We start from the raw sequence: 22052 nt of genomic DNA, 5'->3' as shown, positions 1-22052 counted from the left end.
CACAACATGGCGAACGTTAAAATGCAGCAAAGCCCGTGAGGCGAGCGAAGATATTGGAATTAAAACAGGAACAAACGCCGAGGTAAAACACACTTTATAGTATGAATTACGAAGCTCTTGATTTGTAGAAAATGCAGTTGTATGTGTACAGACGGTACAGTGCATTCGGCTGTCAGTGTGTAGAAATGTCCTCTGGTACAGCTAGGTTAGCCGGTTGCTAACAGGCTGCTCCAGACAGCAGCACATCAACAACACAGTGACACTGAAGAGCAGCTGGTTTATAGCGAATTGATTATTATCACCATGTTTGTTTGTTTGCTTACAGAATTAGTTTTTTTTCGTGGCTAGGCTGTGCACGTATTTGTTACATATTTTAAAATGATGTGTTTAACACACCGGTATTTAGTGCTTGAGCATCATGCACCTGCTTTGGTGTCTGTCTGGTGGAAATCGTATTAAAAAAGGACTGGGCGGTATGTTAGGTAATATATTCCAGCAATATTTCGATATTTGTGAACATTGCGAGTATTGTTGAAACTTGTGTACCACTGACAGCCTTTACTCTGACTCACAATAACACACAGGGGATTTAGCGTTGAAATCTGATTCAGGATTACCTTGCAGATGCTGTTTCCCCCTCGTTTGTTATTGATAAGCCATTAACATTTCAACTATGTTCCCCTACGTTTTATTTATTTGATCTGAGCAAGCAAAAAGTGCTGTTACAGTGGGCTCTTATAAATGTATTTGTTTATTATTTATTTATTAGGATTTTAACTTCATGTTTTACACTTTGGTTACATTCATGACAGGACAGGTAGTTATTCATTACACGAGGTTCATCAGTTCACAAGTTTAATATCAAACACAGTCATGGGCAATTTTGTATCTCCAATTAACCTGACTGCACGTCTTTGGATTGTGGGAGGAAACCGGAGCTCCCGGAGGAAACCCACACAGACACGGGGAGAACATGCAAACTCCACACAAAGAACCCAGACTGCCCCACCAGGGAATCGAACCCAGGACCTTCTTGCCGTGAGGCGACAGTGCTACCCACCGAGCCACCGTGCCGCCCAGTTTTATAAATCATATTCTAACCTAATAAATATAGCTTGGGAATGTGACGTCACACCCTGGCTGGCCATCATATTTCCAGGATCACTGTCTTCTCTAAACAAAGAACAAATAAAACCCAATGACAAGACATTCAGGTTCTCAGGCATGAAATATGTGTAAATAGAATATAATCTTTATTGTCACTATACACAGGTACAATGACATTTCAAATGGCATCTGTCCAATAGAGTAGCAGCAGTAGAAAAAAGACAGTAGTAGTAATCACAAAAAATTATTTACACTCTAAAAAAAATAAGATAAAAATAAAAATCTTTGCACTCTTAAGTAAATGTACATTGTAGCTTTAAATATTAAATACTAACTAAGTATTAAATACTAAGTAATATGTGTTCTCTGTCATAACATTTATTTTTGAAAGTGATGTTCTTTTGCTACAGTTGTACTAATGAATGTGGTTGTGAAATAACATTTTAGTTCCATTTAATCCTCGTGTTCTGTTGACATTGACTTTACTGCCTTGTTGGTTTGGCTCCCAGAGACTCCAGTGTTGTGTGGGTAGAATAAAATTACAATTACATAAGGTTAAAATTAACTAAATTAATCAGAGATAGAGGTGGGGGATTTTGTAAAGGGTCATTGGAGTGTGTAAAATTAAGGAACTTTTGGAACACAATGTCAATATAAATATTTCTATAAAATTAAAAGTCAGTTGAAAAGCATATGAATATTTTGTGAACTGTTAAAGAGGCTCTGCGGTCTCAGGGACCCCAAACAAAACATGAGGGTTAACAGATTGGCAGAACACTTGACATTAACAAAACAGTGTTCAGATCTAAAGTGGAGTACAGTACATTTGCTTCTAATTGCTTGCACATGATTTTATCTTTTGCGCTTTTCACAATTTAAAATGCCTGTTTTGGTGTCGGGATTACAAAAGTCAAATTCACATCAAGTAATATTAATTTCGCATGTCACTGCTGTATCACAGTTGGCTGGATTGTAAATTTTAAAATATTTTTATCTTAGTGGTTTTTAAATGTCATTTATTTGTCATGGTACAACGCTTTAATTAGCAATGCCTTTAAAATAGCAGTACATCTGTAAAACAACCTTTCAGTTATCTGAACCCAGACTAAACATGGCTTATATGTTACTCAGTGAGCCACAGTCATGATGTTTATTCCCAAGCCGTATGTAATGTAGTCATGATATTACAGCATTGATTTGTATTCTAAATAGTATTTGTATTGTTGTATTCTGTGATTGAAAGATTGTAAGTTGCATCAATCAGAAAGCTTGCCTGTTGCATTAATGTCACTTTACTTGTATTAGTGGGTGATTTCAGTTTGACACAAATGTCTTTTTAAATCTAGGGATGGCTGCATTTGCAGCCTGGAGAAAAGAAGAAAGGATGCCATCTCCTTCTTTTTCCCTCGATGCCCAGCTGCGCTTCCATGATAAATGGCTGAAGATAGATTTGCAGGTAAAAATATTATTTACTAGCTGAGAAACTAGGGATGCAAATTTTGTAGATTTCTTTTAACAGATAACTGACCACAATTAGTCGGCGGTTAACCAACAAGTTATATTATAGCATTCAATCAAAATATAAAAACTTTGAGTTTTATATCAACAAGTCACTTTTTTATTGATAAATAAACACTGTAACATAGTGAAGGTAGCAGTAATGTAGAACAGTGAGATGAATCTAACACCGTCAGCAAAAGCAGTTTAGCATCAGAACGTAGATTTCATACAGTGCAAGACAGTAGCAGACAGGTTTATACAAGCGCTAATTAAACATGTTAATTAAACAATAGAGATGCAGTTGTTATTTTAAAACTCTTTCTGGTAACATTTGTGTTGTTATTATTGGATGGTTAGCTAAGATTTATCTTTATACTGGAATGTGATGCAAAATATCCACATTGTGTTTTGTGAAGAATGAAAGTTACACACAGATCCACATGTGCAGAGTTTATCATGCAGTCAGACATTGAGATTTTAATTTGTTACAGCAATATAAAACCATTAAAAAACTTTTCCCATTAGGTTCAGTTGTTCACAGTTGTAGCACATGCACACTGAGAGCGGGTGAGGGGTGAGTTTCAATCCAAATCAAATGTTAGCTTATCACCTTGTCAGTGTTGGGTTTCCACACAGAACTATATCACGTATGGAGAGCCATGCTGGCCTTTATGTGACTCCCCCACTTGTGCAGGTGACCGGAGATCTCATATCGCAGTGGGAAAATTCCCTGTACAACCTTACCTTCCTCAAACATGGACAATTGTGTTTATGTGGACGGTCAGTTGTGTGGCTCTGCTGAGACTCACGAAGTCAAACACTCAGCAGTGGTGTGACCCATCCGATTACCTCTGGGTCATTGGTTAACTGGTTTTTAATTCTTGACTGAAAAAACTCTGGTGTGGTGAAGCTACAGTCAGTTTAGTCTGTCCGAATTAGTCTTAAAATATTTATAAGCGTTAATAGATATGAGTGTGTCATTTTGAATTACTATTTGGTGATGTAAATTTAACTTAATCTGAAGGCTTCCCTCGCTCAACAATGTTTCGACAGCACTAAAATTAAGTGGGTGTTAATGAAAACAGGTTTATTTTTATGTTGGACAGAATTAAGCTCTATCAGGTTACACACATTGCTTTTCTGTTTGACTTCTTGTGCATGTGTTAAATGAGCACTCATATTTCCACAAGCAGATACTTCTTGTGAATCAAAGACCTTGTTTGCGATTGTGATTTAGCAGTTTGTTTGATTAACTGAACAAATAATGCCATATAAACTAGAATATGATTATTACATCAGTGAAGCAAAACTTGTATTAAATTTGAGTGAGAAATCGCTCAACTGTTTGTCTGTGCATCTGAGCATTTCAGGATTTTGAAACATTACTTTCCTGTGCATGTTATTGAGTTTGTGTGGCGTAATGGTAAGAGCCACGCTGTCGGTAACAGCAGTGCCTGGATTTTAGAGGATTTAAATCCCTGGCTGGGCTCACTAATACAGAAGGTGCATGGTGTTTTGTGAACCTAGCCATCGGGGCAAAACATATTAGTGTGCCTTTAGTGCTAATCCCAAGCCTAGAAAAATCAAATATGTGGACGAAAAGCAGCCAGATATATTCGTTCTCTTGCATGTGAATCACAAGTCCTACATCTTTACTAACCAGTCAGTGGGGCAGCTGGTGCTTCTGCGTCCCTTTGTTTATATATACAGTGTATCACAAAAGTGAGTACACCCCTCACATTTCTGCAAATATTTCATTATATCTTTTCATGGGACAACACTATAGACATGAAACTTGGATATAACTTAGAGTAGTCAGTGTACAACTTGTATAGCAGTGTAGATTTACTGTCTTCTGAAAATAACTCAACACACAGCCATTAATGTCTAAATAGCTGGCAACATAAGTGAGTACACCCCACAGTGAACATGTCCAAATTGTGCCCAAATGTGTCGTTGTCCCTCCCTGGTGTCATGTGTCAAGGTCCCAGGTGTAAATGGGGAGCAGGGCTGTTAAATTTGGTGTTTTGGGTACAATTCTCTCATACTGGCCACTGGATATTCAACATGGCACCTCATGGCAAAGAACTCTCTGAGGATGTGAGAAATAGAATTGTTGCTCTCCACAAAGATGGCCTGGGCTATAAGAAGATTGCTAACACCCTGAAACTGAGCTACAGCATGGTGGCCAAGGTCATACAGCGGTTTTCCAGGACAGGTTCCACTCGGAACAGGCTTCGCCAGGGTCGACCAAAGAAGTCGAGTCCACGTGTTCGGCGTCATATCCAGAGGTTGGCTTTAAAAAATAGACACATGAGTGCTGCCAGCATTGCTGCAGAGGTTGAAGACGTGGGAGGTCAGCCTGTCAGTGCTCAGACCATACGCCGCACACTGCATCAACTCGGTCTGCATGGTCGTCATCCCAGAAGGAAGCTGACGCACAAGAAAGCCCGCAAACAGTTTGCTGAAGACAAGCAGTCCAAGAACATGGATTACTGGAATGCCCTGTGGTCTGACGAGACCAAGATAAACTTGTTTGGCTCAGATGGTGTCCAGCATGTGTGGCGGCGCCCTGGTGAGAAGTACCAAGACAACTGTATCTTGCCTACAGTCAAGCATGGTGGTGGTAGCATCATGGTCTTGGGCTGCATGAGTGTTGCTGGCACTGGGGAGCTGCAGTTCATTGAGGGAAACATGAATTCCAACATGTACTGTGACATTCTGAAACAGAGCATGATCCCCTCCCTTCGAAAACTGGGCCTCATGGCAGTTTTCCAACAAGATAACGACCCCAAACACAACCTCCAAGATGACAACTGCCTTGCTGAGGAAGCTGAAGGTAAAGGTGATGGACTAAACCCAATTGAGCACCTGTGGCGCATCCTCAAGTGGAAGGTGGAGGAGTTCAAGGTGTCTAACATCCACCAGCTCCGTGATGTCATCATGGAGGAGTGGAAGAGGATTCCAGTAGCAACCTGTGCAGCTCTGGTGAATTCCATGCCCAGTTAAGGCAGTGCTGGATAATAATGGTGGTCACACAAAATATTGACACTTTGGGCACAATTTGGACATGTTCACTGTGGGGTGTACTCACTTATGTTGCCAGCTATTTAGACATTAATGGCTGTGTGTTGAGTTATTTTCAGAAGACAGCAAATCTACACTGCTATACAAGTTGTACACTGACTACTCTAAGTTATATCCAAGTTTTATTTCTATAGTGTTGTCCCATGAAAAGATATAATAAAATATTTGCAGAAATGTGAGGGGTGTACTCACTTTTGTGATACACTGTATATATATATATATATATATATATATATATATATATATATATATATATATATATATACAGTGTATCACAAAAGTGAGTACACCCCTCACATTTCTGCAGTTATTTAAGTATATCTTTTCATGGGACAACACTGACAAAATGACACTTTGACACAATGAAAAGTAGTCTGTGTGCAGCTTATATAACAGTGTAAATTTATTCTTCCCTCAAAATAACTCAATATACAGCCATTAATGTCTAAACCACCGGCAACAAAAGTGAGTACACCCCTAAGAGACTACACCCCTAAATGTCCAAATTGAGCACTGCTTGTCATTTTCCCTCCAAAATGTCATGTGATTTGTTAGTGTTACTAGGTCTCAGGTGTGCATAGGGAGCAGGTGTGTTTAATTTAGTAGTACAGCTCTCACACTCTCTCATACTGGTCACTGAAAGTTCCAACATGGCACCTCATGGCAAAGAACTCTCTGAGGATCTTAAAAGACGAATTGTTGCGCTACATGAAGATGGCCAAGGCTACAAGAAGATTGCCAACACCCTGAAACTGAGCTGCAGCACAGTGGCCAAGATCATCCAGCGTTTTAAAAGAGCAGGGTCCACTCAGAGCAGACCTCGCGTTGGTCGTCCAAAGAAGCTGAGTGCACGTGCTCAGCGTCACATCCAACTGCTGTCTTTGAAAGATAGGCGCAGGAGTGCTGTCAGCATTGCTGCAGAGATTGAAAAGGTGGGGGGTCAGCCTGTCAGTGCTCAGACCATACGCCGCACACTACATCAAATTGGTCTGCATGGCTGTCACCCCATAAGGAAGCCTCTTCTGAAGTCTCTACACAAGAAAGCCCGCAAACAGTTTGCTGAAGACATGTCAACAAAGGACATGGATTACTGGAACCATGTCCTATGGTCTGATGAGACCAAGATTAATTTGTTTGGTTCAGATGGTCTGAAGCATGTGTGGCGGCAATCAGGTGAGGAGTACAAAGATAAGTGTGTCATGCCTACAGTCAAGCATGGTGGTGGGAATGCCATGGTCTGGGGCTGCATGAGTGCAGCAGGTGTTGGGGAGTTACATTTCATTGAGGGACACATTAACTCCAATATGTACTGTGAAATACTGAAGCAGAGCATGATCCCCTCCCTCCGGAAACTGGGTCGCAGGGCAGTGTTCCAGCATGATAATGACCCCAAACACACCTCTAAGACGACCACTGCTTTATTGAAGAGGCTGAGGGTAAAGGTGATGGACTGGCCAAGCATGTCTCCAGACCTAAACCCAATAGAACATCTTTGGGGCATCCTCAAGCGGAAGGTGGAGGAGCGCAAAGTCTCGAATATCCGCCAGCTCCGTGATGTCGTCATGGAGGAGTGGAAAAGCATTCCAGTGGCAACCTGTGAAGCTCTGGTAAACTCCATGCCCAGGAGAGTTAAGGCAGTTCTGGGAAATAATGGTGGCCACACAAAATATTGACACTTCAGGAACTTTCACTAAGGGGTGTACTCACTTTTGTTGCCGGTGGTTTAGACATTAATGGCTGTATATTGAGTTATTTTGAGGGAAGAATAAATTTACACTGTTATATAAGCTGCACACAGACTACTTTTCATTGTGTCAAAGTGTCATTTTGTCAGTGTTGTCCCATGAAAAGATATACTTAAATATCTGCAGAAATGTGAGGGGTGTACTCACTTTTGTGATACACTGTATATATATATATATATATATATATATATATATATATATACAGTATATATATATATATTTTTTTTAATTTGTTTGTTTTTTGCCTGCATGTTAACCCACATTAAAATGCATCCGGTGTAAATAAGCTTTACATACAGCAGGATAGTCTTCCACGCTGCACAATCATCAACAAAAACATTGTCATAAATTAACTGGACATATAGATTTAGCTTGTGTGTGATGACATGCTGGTGTCTGGTTTCACTGTCTGACTGTGGATGAGTTTTAAGTGCTCGATAACTGCCTGGTGCTGTGACCGCCTAGCCATGGGATAAAATACATAACACAAAACATTAATAATGTCTTGCATGCGTTTTTTTTCTTTCCTGCAGCGTGCATTCTCCTCAGAGGGACTGAGTGAGATGTGGAACGAAATGGTGAAGGATGAGGAAATTGTCTTCAACAGGGAAGAATCTGCCTATCCAGGTACAAACAATCGTTTCTGCATACAACCAGTCTAAAGGCTATTTTGTTACATCACTTTTAAATGAAAATGTCCTCTTCCTCTTTTAGAGGACGCTGCAGATTGCGCTGGCACTCAGAAGAAGGACGAATCCAACGATAAGGAGAAAAAAGAAGAAGAGGAGGCGTCTTCGGCTTCAGTCCATCATTCAATCATTGAGACGTGGGACTGGGGGAGACAGCCAGGTGGGCGGAGCTGCTAATTATTCTCAGCATGTTGTCATAATAGAGGTTTTGGCACCTAGAATGCTGAACTGAATGCTGAACTTGACGTGCTGATGAGGGAACCTGCTATCATTCTGCAGGGTCATCGATTCCTTTCTCACCAAGCATTGGACTACAGTCAGTAATTGTAGAACTACAAAGTGCTTCTATATGGCAAGTGTGGAGAAACAAGGGGGTAGTTTTAATGTTATGGCTGATTGGTGTATATAGTCCATGAAATGCTTGCTAGTTTTTTATTGAGGTTTATTAGAATAATGTCATGGTATTAACATTTCCATGCCAGTATTTGCAGAGCAACAAATTACATTTAAAGCCATATCATTGCTTGGTGATACTTTGTGTGCAAATATGTTTGTATATACACATATGTGTACACACACACACACACGTCACATTTTTCATTTTACACATTATGATGACATTATTAGTATTAGTATGATTATTAATATTAATATGATTTTTTTTTTTTGTTAAAGCAGATGACGCTACCAAAACTAAGCATATTAATATCGTTTCTTGTTTAAGCTGGTGGTGGTACCAAAAATAAACATGCTAATATTTATTTTTAGATTGAATCAGGACTGATAAAACAAAGATGCTACAGCTTACAGCACACACTGAATACTTGCTTCACCTTGAACAGTGAGTGGCTTGAGTGTGAGATCGATAAAGTGTACATTAAACTTTCAATTACATCTTTAACCCTGCATCTTTAAGGTACCTACACTCTAATAGAGCTGATTTGATGCCCTTTGAGTAAGGCTATAGACAGTGTGCACAGCTTTGTATTATAATGCTTTTCTTCTTTTGGATTTTCTTCCTTTATCTCCTATTCCAGTCACTTTTAATTCCCGAATGTTAATCTGCTGCTGTCTGCACAACCCCCGGTCTGATCATGGCGCGCCGGATCACCACATACCCAATCAGTATTAGGTTCTCACATATGGAGTGCCGCGTCGAGCTCCATGTGAATATCCAAACTCACAGAGATTGCACATAGCAGTGTTAGTGGGAAGAGACCCCATCCCCTGTAATCCTTTAGACAGGCCAATCGTGTTTGTGTGGACCACCCCAATGCCTTTATAATACTTCTCTGTCAGTGTATACAGATCATGTCACTAACAGATCCATGCTTATACATTTTTATAAGTCGCTGTCAATTAATGTTTAAAGTCTAATTACTGATAAACGACTAGATTTAGTCGAATGGTATAACATTGACCAACATTCATTTTATTTTGTGCTTTCCATAAATAAGAGGAACTTTTAGTTGGTTAAAGTCAGATTTGAGTCTTCTTTTTAGTCCTTCAAAGTTTATAGGTGCTCAGGAGCTGTTCTTCTAGTTCTGTCTGTTTCTAGCTGCTGTGCTTTCTATCCTCAACAGTACAAACACTTATGTAGAGGGGGGTCATGGAATTTTGATGTCCAAATGTGACCCATTATTTATTGCTGTCGCAACCAGCAATAGTCCATCTTGTCCAGATTTAACATGTTTAATTAGGCTCTGTGTTTGTTTGTATGTAAGTGAGCTTTTTCCTCTCAGGCTCATGAAGTGCCCCAGTCTCGGGTAACTGTACAGACTGTGCGTGAGGGATAGTTATTTTTACCCAGCAGACTGTGTTTGTTGGCTATGTGTTTACTGTCAGGTCTGGGTGGGGTGGTCTGCTCTTCTGCTGGGTGCTGATAAGGCCATGCTGTTGGAAAGGCATCACACCAACTTATGTTTCACAGACATCATGTCCTAAATGCTTCATAAACATTTCTCTTGGAAACCCCTTACACAACACTTTCCTGGAATCTCGGATGTGTCCAATTTATTTTTATGCTCTGAATCCTACTTTTAGCACATCTGAAAATATGCTTTTCTGGCCACTTAACCTAATTTTATGTACATTAAACCACTTTAATTGATCTAATGTTAGGCTGTAAGGATGTGAGTATGAAAAGGGATCGGTCAAACAAACAGCAATATCATAATTTAATGGAAACAAGCTTGTAAGTCAATGGAGCAGATGTTAAAACAAACAGCAGAGGCTCAGTGCTCACAAGCAGAAGCTGTTTGACAGTATAGAAATTTTTTCAGCATAGTTGTTGTTTCCACAAAATTACAGCCAATTAAAAAAAACCTCACTTAATGAAATGAACACCTTGATGCCCCAGTCTCTACAAAAACTCTACATTTTAAGCCTTAGAATACTGACAGTGAATGGCAGTGCAGCAGAAACATTAACCGACCTGTAAATAGTAAAAGCATTTGTACCAGACGGCTCTCCTAACATCAGGTGTTCCATTCAGCCAGAGCTGCGCAATAATTTACATTTACATTTTCGGCATTTAGCAGACGCTTTTATCCAAAGCGACTTACAGTACTATGACAGTATACAGTCTGAGCAATTGAGGCTTAAGGGCCTTGCTCAAGGGCCCAACAGCAGCAACCTGGCAGTAGTGGGGCTTGAACCAGCAATCTTTTAATTACTAGTCCAGTAACTTAACCACTAGGCTACGGCTCTCCAATAATGGAAAATTGTTTTATTTTTCTATTTTTCCAACCTTTCCCCCCAATTTTCTCCCCTAATCTAGTCGTGTCCAATTACCCTGATTGCATCCTCCACTGATTCAACCCTCCACCGCTGACTGAGGACGCTTCTTAACTGACACACACCCCCTCACCTGCACGAGTCGAGTTCATATACCGATCAGCACTGTGCATGGAGAGCCACACCCTGATCAGCATTATTCCTCAGCCCTGTGCAGACGCCATCAATCAGCCAGCAGGGGTTGTAATTGCATCAGTTATGAGGACCCATGATCCGACTTGCCCCTAACCCTATGAACAACAGCCAAATGTTGTTCATGCAGCCGCCCAGCCTAGCCGGGTGGCAGAGCTGAGCTTTGATACGATTCGAAAACACAGCTCTGGTGTGCTAGCGTATTTTACCGCTGTGCCACCTGAGTGGCCCCTGAGTGATTTTTTTCCATCCAGTGTATTTTATATTTTCAATTCTCAGGTACACAATTTATATTATCGTATGAATCATTAACAACTAAATGCAGCTTGTTGTAAGACAATAACTTTGGCATTTCAGTCTTTTGTGAAATATGTTTTAGCCCATTAGCACTGGCATAATCACAATCACCTGCTTGATGAATAAAATATAAAATGGGCCAAAATTCATCCATTAAGGGCTTTTTATCAACTGGGGGAGAGAGCAATGTCATCATTTCTACCTTAAGTTTTAAGACATGAAAGCATTATGTATCCTTTCGATGATGGCGCAGATGGTTTATGGTTGAACTTTAATACTTATATTATTACTAATATTTGGCCAACACACCCCAGCTTATGATTTCTTTCTGCAATAAATTAAAGCCATGAGCTTGGGTTAGAACGAAGACTGTCACTGAGTGTAAAAATGGAAATTGAAATCAAGTCTTTGAGAATATTCTGCTCTTGGTAATGGGTGTCTTTCATACGTTGGGTTGTTTAAATGTAGCAAAAACAGGTCACTTCAACAATGCCTATTGACTGATGTATGTGATGTAATCCATCCCTGTTTATTTAAATCTCCTGTATGAGAGTGTTACTCAGCAGATTTGATTAGAGTACTAATCTGATCTGAACTGTTTTCAGGTAGTCAGGATTAAATTCATTTTTGCTGCTTGGCTAACAATTGCATATAGAATCATGGTTTTATGGTACTGCCACTGGATCTTAAAATGTACTTTCATCACAGGCGGTTGCATTGTCGCACAGCTGCAAGGTATACTCCAGTATGCAGTGCTGCTTAGCATTGAATGTATTTATCCATGACCTCTGAGCAGCAGCCCGACTGGCTTGCAGGAAGCTTAAGCGGATTTAGGAACTTATTTTATCTCAGCCTGTTGGTCTTGTGGCCTTGTTGTACAAGGGCACTCAGCAGATGGCAGATAGATGGTAGAGCTTTGATTTTACAGGTTCTATATTGTTGTTTTTAACAGTATACTTTTTCATTATTTTTCACCTCAGTAATCAAGGAAACAACACAAAAACAATGTGCAGAAACTTCACGTTCTATTCTGTGTCATGTCGAAATACTAAAGACTGCATAGGTATGTTTAGTACTGTGATATGAGGAAATTGGGACACAACCACTGATTGCGCAAAAGAACAGACCAAAACAGAATTTGGCAGCCAGCTTATTATCCGACTAGTTTGCTGAGGTCTTACTGTGTTGCTTGTTTAAATAAGTGGATTTTATTCTCTTAAAAAAAGCTGAGGATGAAAAGTTTCTGATGTCTGATTTATAGAACATGTGGATAAATTATTTTGCAAATAAAGTAATTTTAGCCTGAGCAAGTTAAGTGGAAAAAAAGCAGAGAATGGAAATGTAAAACTATTGAAATGGATAAGGAGAATCACATCAACATAATGTATCAACACAGTGTATCAGGCTTCACACGAAGCAAAGGAGAGCTGTTGTGTTCCAAATACCATCTTATATATGCTAAATTTGATTTCAACCTATTTCAAGCACACTATAGTAGTATGTGTATGGATTGAGACACAGCCCTCCAGCTTGCTGTCTGATTAGTGTTTTTTTTTTTGCTCTGTGTGCAGCCTAATACCTCTATATTACATCATAATAGTACATTTTAATTTATTGTACACAGCCATAAAACAGTTCTAATTTATAATTGGTTTGATTGTTATGTGATAGTTTTGTTGATAGTTTGTTTGCTTGGACCTTCAGTTCAGCCCTGATCATGCACTGTATTAAACAGCCTGTATTTTCTACCCCTACATCTCTAAAAGAATTTTTTTTCATCTTATTTTCATTCATCCTTTTTGTATTTTTTATCATTTGAATGTATTTCTGTTATGTATTAATTAAATATGTGTTTAGTAAGGGTATAATTTAAACAGTTAATCGACCAATCAAGGGCATTCACACTTAAAATAACCCAAAGGTTATTTTAAGCCAGATTCCTGACACTGTGTTGCATCCACAATTCAGAAGGTTCAGACGATGACAATGAAACACTCTGCACTAACTGGATATAACATTTGGAAACTTTATTATAGTAGTATGTCAAAATGCAAGTAGAGCAAAAGATTTCTGATAAGACTGCTACCATGCAGCAAGGATTTGATTATTCAGCCCCTGTAACAACAGCTAGGATAAAAAGATCACAGTTTTGTTGGTTATTGCTTGTTGGTTATAAACTGTCCATCTGTCCGAAATTTTCTCAGATGAAGGTGAGCTGAAGGACTGTCTCATGGTGCTGGTGGATGAACAGCAGAAACTGGCTGCTCAGACGGCTAAAAGCACTCTTTCTGCACGGCGTCTGAGTCAGCGGCTGCTCATCCTGGAACGCTACCTCATCTCTCTTACCCACAGTATGATGGAGGAGAAGTACAAAGTCCGGTGGAAAAGTCCACCCAGCCCCCCACTGCCCACTGTTGATAATAAGAGGTATGAGGCACGACCAGTGACTCAAAAAGTAAGGTTGAGAAAATCCAAACCCCCGCTCCTGTATCTAAGACAGTCGTCCACCTAAAATGCTCTTTTGTGTGTTTCTCTAGTACACGTCCTGTCAGTAAGGGAGTGGAGGGCTTGGCACGTGTTGGGTCCAGGGCTGCGCTTTCTTTCGCTTTTGCTTTCCTTCGTCGGGCCTGGAGGTCTGGTAAGTACCAACTCATGGACCTCCCATAGTTTTCTGGTTTATAAAAGGTCTGTAATTGGGCTTATGACAAAGATACATTGAAATTACCATCAAGAATGTTCACATCAGATAATGCTATATGGGCAAAATTATTGAGACACCACTTCTAATTTTTGAATTCATGCATTTCAGCCACAACAATTGCTAACAGGTGTAATCATTCAAATGTACTGTATAATGTAAATTATTTACTTTCAGATTTAGGGAACCACCAAATCTAAAAAAACTAGAAATAAACTTGGATACCATTATACAAATACACCTTTGTACTATTCCACCCAGGGAACTGAAACAGAAATCAACAGAAATTTTTTGATGTCAGAGAAAAACTCGCCTATATGCACAGATCAACAGCAGAAAGTTATAAACCTTCCAAAACGAAGCTTAATTTTCACAGCAGAAGTTGAAGCTTTTCAACGAGCTGTGCAAAATACACAATAAGCACAACAAACAAGTGTGCAGATATGCACAGACTCCAAATCCTGTACAAGCACTCAAGGTACTAGAAACCTTCCAACTATCATTAACACCCTACAAAAAAGTTATGTCTTTATGGTCCATACCAGGACATTGTGGGCCCATGGGCAATGAGATGGGATTAAAAAAAATTAAACATAAACCTGTGACAGCTGTTGTGTGATTCAGTGAACTATTAAATGCAAGTTTGTACAGTGCAGTGGTGTCCATTGGGACTGGGCAGGACCAGCTTTTCTGGCTCTGAACAGAGCGTGGCTTTGTAACCTGAGCTACACACATGGATTTGAACAAAATCGCTGCAGTTCTGAGAAAAGAAAGAATGAGACTCAGAGTTAAATTATAAGGCAGAAGAAAGAGAGAAGGAAACGCCCAAACAATATGTCACATTTACTTTTGCAGCCAATAAATGGTTTGTATAAACCTGTGTTGCCAGATCATGACAAATAATTCCTTTTTTAACCAACACTTTGTTTTGTGGTGTTGCAGGTGACGATGCAGACCTGTGTAGTGAGCTCCTGCAGGAATCTCTGGATGCTCTGCGAGCCCTCCCTGAGGCCACGCTGTTTGACGAGGGCACCGTGTCATCTGTCTGGCTTGAGGTGGTTGAAAGAGCTACCAAATTCCTCAGGTTAGCTGACCATTCCTGACACCTCTGGATACTTAACACACTGCAATGTCAGCCTGTGACACTTCAGTGTGTTTATTCTGCTGTTAGCAAATGACAGAAGTGCTTTTGTTTTGTGGTTAAAGCAGTGATGTACATGGAGGTGGCAGTGGTAAAGCCCCCAGCACCATCCCACTGCAGGACCAGCACCTGGCCCTGGCTATTCTTCTTGAGCTGGCTGTTCAGAGGGGCACGCTCAGGTACACACAACATACTACTGACATTGAATGGGTTTTTCATTGCTAATGCCTTATACAGAGGATCTTTGATTTAACAGCAAGGTCACAGGAACACAGCACTAAGGTCCACAAAAGTGCTAAACATGCACATATGATAAACAGTAAAATTAACAGAAGGAAAACAGAAAAAACTATGTAAATATGTGGAACTTTTATGTGTTTACAGCTATGTACCACTCCTTTCTTATCCTTATGTTTTATCTGCACTAAATTTCACTGCATACTCCTTAGGTTTTTCTTTAGACCTTTGTATATCACTCACTGTCTTTCTTCACGCCATTATTCTCACATACGCGAGCCACAGAAACACTACTTACCACTTTCTTAATAAGTTCTAACTATTTAACAATACCTAGATGCACTGTCTTTCGCTTACCACTTCCTTCCGAAAACAAAGCGAGCCTCACGGCAAAAGAAAGCGTATCACTCGTGTAAACAGAGACGTGCGCTGGCTAGTGGACAGTTACTGAACTACTGGTCTTGGTACGCTTCTCGTGGGAATTTTAAACAATCGGACTAGACATTCAGTTTTCCAGATTTTGTCAGTTAAATCAAAAATCTGTTAAATTGAGGTTTCTCTGTCTTATTTTAACTGCAGAACTTAATATTTCTGTGTTGCACTTGCTGGGTTTCTAAACTATAACACAGCTGCTGATTGTGACTTACAGCCAGCTCCTGTCTGCCGTGCTGCTGTTGCTGAGGCTGTGGGACAGAGGCACCAAAGAAATGGACAATGAACGTTCAAGCCAGGGCACCAGCGCTCCCTTACTACCCCTACTGCAGCGCTTTCAAGGCATCCACGGCAGCAAGGAGGAGCCCGTCCCCGAAGAGGAGCTTGAGGTAAATTAACTCATTTCAGCCTGTTACACCCAGACTGCTCTTGTCATTATAGTTTTGTGACCTTTAAGTGTACAGATTGTACACGCAACCCAATAAATCCTATGACTTTTTCTTTCTTTCTCAGATTTTGTCTGCACCCCTGAGCCCAAACGAAAACTTCCTACGCTTCCTGAACCTACCCCATGACAACGAGTTAGCCATTGACCTGCGGCAGACAGCTGTGGTAATCATGGCTCACTTGGACCGCCTGGCAGTGCCTTGCAGCCCCCCAGCGTGCAGCTCGCCTACATCAGGCCAGGTACTGGAAATACTAGTAGTTTTCCTAGGCTCTCCCAGTCACAAGAGAAACTAGCTAGTTAAACCTGGAATTGAAAATTAGACAGAAACGGTCCTCAATTTTTTGCTTCAGTTAGCAATTTCATTTTAATTGAGTATTTTAGCACTTAAGAAAATTTTGGTTTGGCCAGCTTTCTATGTGCATTTCAACATTCTTAAATTAATGTCGGATGACAAAAAAATAATTTTGGTTAATGTTGTAAGTTGGCAGTCTGTGTGGCTTGGCAACTTGTGTCAATCAGATGCAAATGAGCTTGCTAATTTAAAGGCAATGAACAATGAATAACACAAAAGTAACTTCGTCATGTGAAATATTTACTTTTACAATTTGTTGCTTTTCAGTTTGTCAAACTCCTTTAAAATTGGAGTGATTTTGCTTTTGAAGTTTCACTGCAAGGGCTTAAATGCTTATCTGTTTGTTAACCACAAAGCTGGGTGCATATTGGGACTTGGCATTTATGCCTTTCACATGATGCACAGTCATTTTCTGTCACTGCGCAGCAAGCTTGAAATAAGACTACTGACAATATTGACTGACTGTATTGACAGTTTTTCACATTGTATTCACATGCAGTTGTGCAAGAAATGGATTTTAGGTTATATAAGGAAGCTCTGCAGTGCTTATCATTTAAAGATGTGAAATAAAAGCAGCAAAAGAATCAAAGGGTGCATTAAATCTTATTAAAGAGGTACAAAGAAATAAAAAGCGATGCCAGAAATAGGAGTCACAGCTACCTAAGAAGGTTTTGCCGCACATCATGTGAAAGCAGCCTTAGGTGGCATTTATAATTTTCAAGCAGAAAGGTTAAAAATACCATGAACATACTTCAGTTTCCTGGTCTTATCATTATTGTTGTTTTCAGTCACACTAATAATGTATCAGCACACTTGCTGGTTTACAACTGCATGACTAATTGTGTTTTCTTTTCATCTGCTCTGTTGGAGGACCATGGGCCCATACAGGTAATTAGACTTAAGTTTTCCTGCATGTATTGTGTTTTTAGTCTTTCTGCCTTGTAATGTTTGTTTGCAATAAAAACTAATTCCTGCAACAAAACATGATATGTAATTTAAATACTTTGTGTGGTTAAAACATAGCATAGCAAATATTTAACTTCATAATCTTTTTGGATAAAATATGCCACAAGTGTGTTTAAATGTGATGTTGCCTTCAGGTGAGAATAGAACAAAAGAGCAATGATTTTGAATGCTTGTGTTGATTAGTTACACAGAGAAGCCTAGGATCACCAACCAATAATGCGCATGTCACGCTCAGGAATTTATTTTAAGCTGATTGTAGTTACTCGTAGTTCATGTGTTGAATGCAGCAAATATGATCAGGCGTAAAGACTGTGACTGATAAGGATCAAATCGTTATGGCCAGATGAATGCGCTGGATTAAATACAAAACAGCAAGGTTGCTTGTAGGAAGCCAGGATGCGTACCCACTGACAGTGGTCCGGGGAAGGACGAGCACCAAACCGCATGATTGGCTATGTCTGAGGTATATGTGGCCTTTGTCCAGGGTGTTTTTGCTTCAGTGTTTCCCTAAATAAAAATGAGCTGAAGAATTAAATCTCCATTTACTTAATATGACTCTTTTTTTTAAATACTGGTTACCTTTCGAGTTTAACATGGTATTTACGGTGGGGGTGGGGTTCCTCACCAGTATTCAACAACTAGGTCATGTTATTCGTTATTAGGTAGAATATGCATACATACTCTGTCTTTTGCATAAAACTAACAAGCAGATTGGTGTACTTTACTGTGTAATATTGATGCCATTTTACCCGTCAGTGACGTGTTGAAAGGGGTAGCATTCGTTACAGTATTCTTATATTCCTTTAAGAAAATGAAAAATAAAAGGTACAGTGTATCACAAAAGTGAGTACACCCCTCACATTTCTGCAAATATTTTATTATATCTTTTCATGGGACAACACTATAGAAATGAGACTTGGATATAACTTAGAGTAGTCAGTGTACAACTTGTATAGCAGTGTAGATTTACTGTCTTCTGAAAATAACTCAACACACAGCCATTAATGTCTAAATAGCTGGCAACATAAGTGAGTACACCCCACAGTGAACATGTCCAAATTGTGCCCAAATGTGTCGTTGTCCCTCCCTGGTGTCATGTGTCAAGGTCCCAGGTGTAAATGGGGAGCAGGGCTGTTAAATTTGGTGTTTTGGGTACAATTCTCTCATACTGGCCACTGGATATTCAACATGGCACCTCATGGCAAAGAACTCTCTGAGGATGTGAGAAATAGAATTGTTGCTCTCCACAAAGATGGCCTGGGCTATAAGAAGATTGCTAACACCCTGAAACTGAGCTACAGCATGGTGGCCAAGGTCATACAGCGGTTTTCCAGGACAGGTTCCACTCGGAACAGGCTTCGCCAGGGTCGACCAAAGAAGTTGAGTCCACGTGTTCGGCGTCATATCCAGAGGTTGGCTTTAAAAAATAGACACATGAGTGCTGCCAGCATTGCTGCAGAGGTTGAAGACGTGGGAGGTCAGCCTGTCAGTGCTCAGACCATACGCCGCACACTGCATCAACTCGGTCTGCATGGTCGTCATCCCAGAAGGAAACTGACGCACAAGAAAGCCCGCAAACAGTTTGCTGAAGACAAGCAGTCCAAGAACATGGATTACTGGAATGCCCTGTGGTCTGACGAGACCAAGATAAACTTGTTTGGCTCAGATGGTGTCCAGCATGTGTGGCGGCACCCTGGTGAGAAGTACCAAGACAACTGTATCTTGCCTACAGTCAAGCATGGTGGTGGTAGCATCATGGTCTTGGGCTGCATGAGTGTTGCTGGCACTGTGGAGCTGCAGGTCATTGAGGGAAACATGAATTCCAACATGTACTGTGACATTCTGAAACAGAGCATGATCCCCTCCCTTCGAAAACTGGGCCTCATGGCAGTTTTCCAACAGGATAATGACTCCAAACACAACCTCCAAGATGACAACTGCCTTGCTGAGGAAGCTGAAGGTAAAGGTGATGGACTAAACCCAATTGAGCACCTGTGGCGCATCCTCAAGTGGAAGGTGGAGGAGTTCAAGGTGTCTAACATCCACCAGCTCCGTGATGTCATCATGGAGGAGTGGAAGAGGATTCCAGTAGCAACCTGTGCAGCTCTGGTGAATTCCATGCCCAGGAGGGTTAAGGCAGTGCTGGATAATAATGGTGGTCACACAAAATATTGACACTTTGGGCACAATTTGGACATGTTCACTGTGGGGTGTACTCACTTATGTTGCCAGCCATTTAGACATTAATGGCTGTGTGTTGAGTTATTTTCAGAAGACAGTAAATCTACACTGCTATACAAGCTGTACACTGACTACTCTAAGTTATATCCAAGTTTCATGTCTATAGTGTTGTCCCATGAAAAGATATAATCAAATATTTGCAGAAATGTGAGGGGTGTACTCACTTTTGTGATACACTGTATATGCTCAATAAGAGAGTTTGGCCTTCAGCGTTGATGTTCTTTCTGCTTTTCTCGTAGAGTACATTGCAAGAAGTGATTGGCTGGGGGCTGCTGGGATGGAAAGTGTATGCCAATGTTAACGGACCAATCCAGTGCAAAGCTCTGTCCAACCTAGGCGTCACCCAAATCGTCTGCTCCGAGAAGGGCTTTCTCATTCTGTCTATCTCTGGTGCTGTCTACACTCAGAATTACAAAAATACCACACTAGTAAGTGTTCATTTGAAGAGTAGTATCATTCACGAGAACAGAATGAACAGGTCTTTTGGCACTGGTAATGAAACCACTTGTTTGTCTTTTAGTCCCCAATGCTTGTACATGGCCTGTCCTCCAGAAAAATAGTTAAGCTGGCAGCTCATCCAGAAGGACAGCATTATCTGGCTCTGTCAGCCAATGGAGAGGTTTTCTCCTGGGGCTGTGGGGATGGAGGTCGTCTGGGACACGGAGACACTACGTAAGTGCTTCCTTAATGTTCTGATCTTGTTTTTTATGTGGTCCATAATAATAATAGTCCATTTACCCACCATAAGGACTCTTTTACTGCATCATTTTTGCTTCTCTCACCACACACAGGCTGTAATGACTTTCACTGTACTAAAGCAAAATGCACTTAACCAACAATGCTTCCTTTGCTAAGGGAAATCAGTGCAGCACATTTTACACCCAAAGCCTGCAATTTGACAAATTTAATTTTCATTGCCTCATTACACAAAATTGGAGGGTAGAAAAACTCTGCTGCTAAATAAACCATATTTGTTTTTAACAGTCTTGTAATTGCTGCATCATTTTACCCAGGTGACTCTTGACTGATAAGATGCATTCACAACTAGTTCTAGGTAAAAGAGCATGTGTAAAATGGCCAATGTGATTAAAAGACTGTTAACCTCTTCATTTTGCAGGTATTTGGAAGAACCTACCATGATTGCAGCATTTTCTGGAAAACAGGCTGGAAAGCATGTAGTGCACGTCGCTTGTGGCAGCACCTACAGCGCAGCCATCACAGCCGATGGTGCCTTGTACACTTGGGGAAGAGGCAACTATGGCAGACTAGGCCATGGTAACGTTTATACACTACATGCTGCACCACTCACTTTTCCTTTGCATAAAACACTGTACAAGGGTTAACTGGACCTTCCCACTGCTGTAATGTAGGCTCCAGTGAGGACCAGACCACCCCCATGCTGGTGACTGCTCTAAAAGGGATGAAGGTGATAGATGTAGCCTGTGGAAGTGGAGATGCACAGACTCTTGCTGTCACAGAGAATGGTATGGGCTGTTGAAAATGTGTTGTGTAGAGTTATATTGCATTCAAAATAGAAATTCTAGGTTTTAATGAAAATACTAACACTGTTATTAGTAAGATATGTAATATCAGGGGTATGGTTGGGTCAAATCGCCAAAATATACTGCTATAGTTATGCTACCTGTAACCATTTAAGCCAAATATTTAAACTAATAATGATATTTAGATTGTCTTTATTAGTGAATCACAGGCTGACAAAAGCTGAGAGAGAAAATAATTTAATTGCTCCAAAAGGGTGATGGGTATTAGATGAATTTCAGGATTTTAAGCATTCTCAGAAACACTGTTGACAACTCATGGAGCAGCAGCAAACCTGTCTGACTATGGGAGTAAGCCCAAGAAATTGTTCAAAGGCCATAGAAGTCTCATTAGGACCAAAAAACACAACCTCTGTGTTACTTCAAGACCTGCAGGATGACCTGATGGGTGCTGGGACAATTGTATCATAATTATCATAATTATCATAACCATAATTATGATCATGGCCAGACTCCTCAGTGCACACCACACTTGACCAAGAAGCACTGGGACTGGAATATGTCTGAAGGAATTTGGATTGGAATGCAGAGTTCAGGGACACAATTCTATGGAGTGACAAATTAAAACTGGAACTTCATGGCCATATGGATCAGCGGTTTGTCTGGCACAAGAAAATACTGTTCC

General features: G+C 40.4%; 1 protein-coding gene across 6 annotated transcripts in view; it reads left to right on the top strand.

Annotated features, from left to right (window-relative positions):
* The window catches only part of herc2 (HECT and RLD domain containing E3 ubiquitin protein ligase 2), a 77737-nt gene continuing 55685 nt past the window's right edge, over positions 1 to 22052 (top strand). For 3 of the 6 annotated variants that reach the window (XM_062997971.1, XM_062997974.1, XM_062997969.1), the window contains exons 1-15: positions 1 to 82; positions 2454 to 2563; positions 7973 to 8066; positions 8154 to 8288; positions 13558 to 13780; positions 13891 to 13991; positions 14994 to 15135; positions 15258 to 15371; positions 16079 to 16250; positions 16375 to 16548; positions 17532 to 17549; positions 20108 to 20296; positions 20389 to 20540; positions 20986 to 21143; positions 21239 to 21352. In XM_062997971.1, the coding sequence (XP_062854041.1) occupies positions 2456 to 2563; positions 7973 to 8066; positions 8154 to 8288; positions 13558 to 13780; positions 13891 to 13991; positions 14994 to 15135; positions 15258 to 15371; positions 16079 to 16250; positions 16375 to 16548; positions 17532 to 17549; positions 20108 to 20296; positions 20389 to 20540; positions 20986 to 21143; positions 21239 to 21352 (1894 nt within the window). In that variant the 5' untranslated portion in view covers positions 1 to 82; positions 2454 to 2455. The remainder of the gene's footprint in view (positions 83 to 2453; positions 2564 to 7972; positions 8067 to 8153; positions 8289 to 13557; positions 13781 to 13890; positions 13992 to 14993; positions 15136 to 15257; positions 15372 to 16078; positions 16251 to 16374; positions 16549 to 17531; positions 17550 to 20107; positions 20297 to 20388; positions 20541 to 20985; positions 21144 to 21238; positions 21353 to 22052) is intronic. The other 3 variants (XM_062997970.1, XM_062997973.1, XM_062997972.1) reach the window with 3 other exon arrangements.

The sequence above is a fragment of the Trichomycterus rosablanca genome, chromosome 6 (assembly GCF_030014385.1).
Source record: "Trichomycterus rosablanca isolate fTriRos1 chromosome 6, fTriRos1.hap1, whole genome shotgun sequence".
Lineage (NCBI taxonomy): Eukaryota > Metazoa > Chordata > Actinopteri > Siluriformes > Trichomycteridae > Trichomycterus > Trichomycterus rosablanca.
Note: the sequence above shows the minus strand (reverse complement) of the source record. Positions and strands in the feature narration are given on the sequence as shown.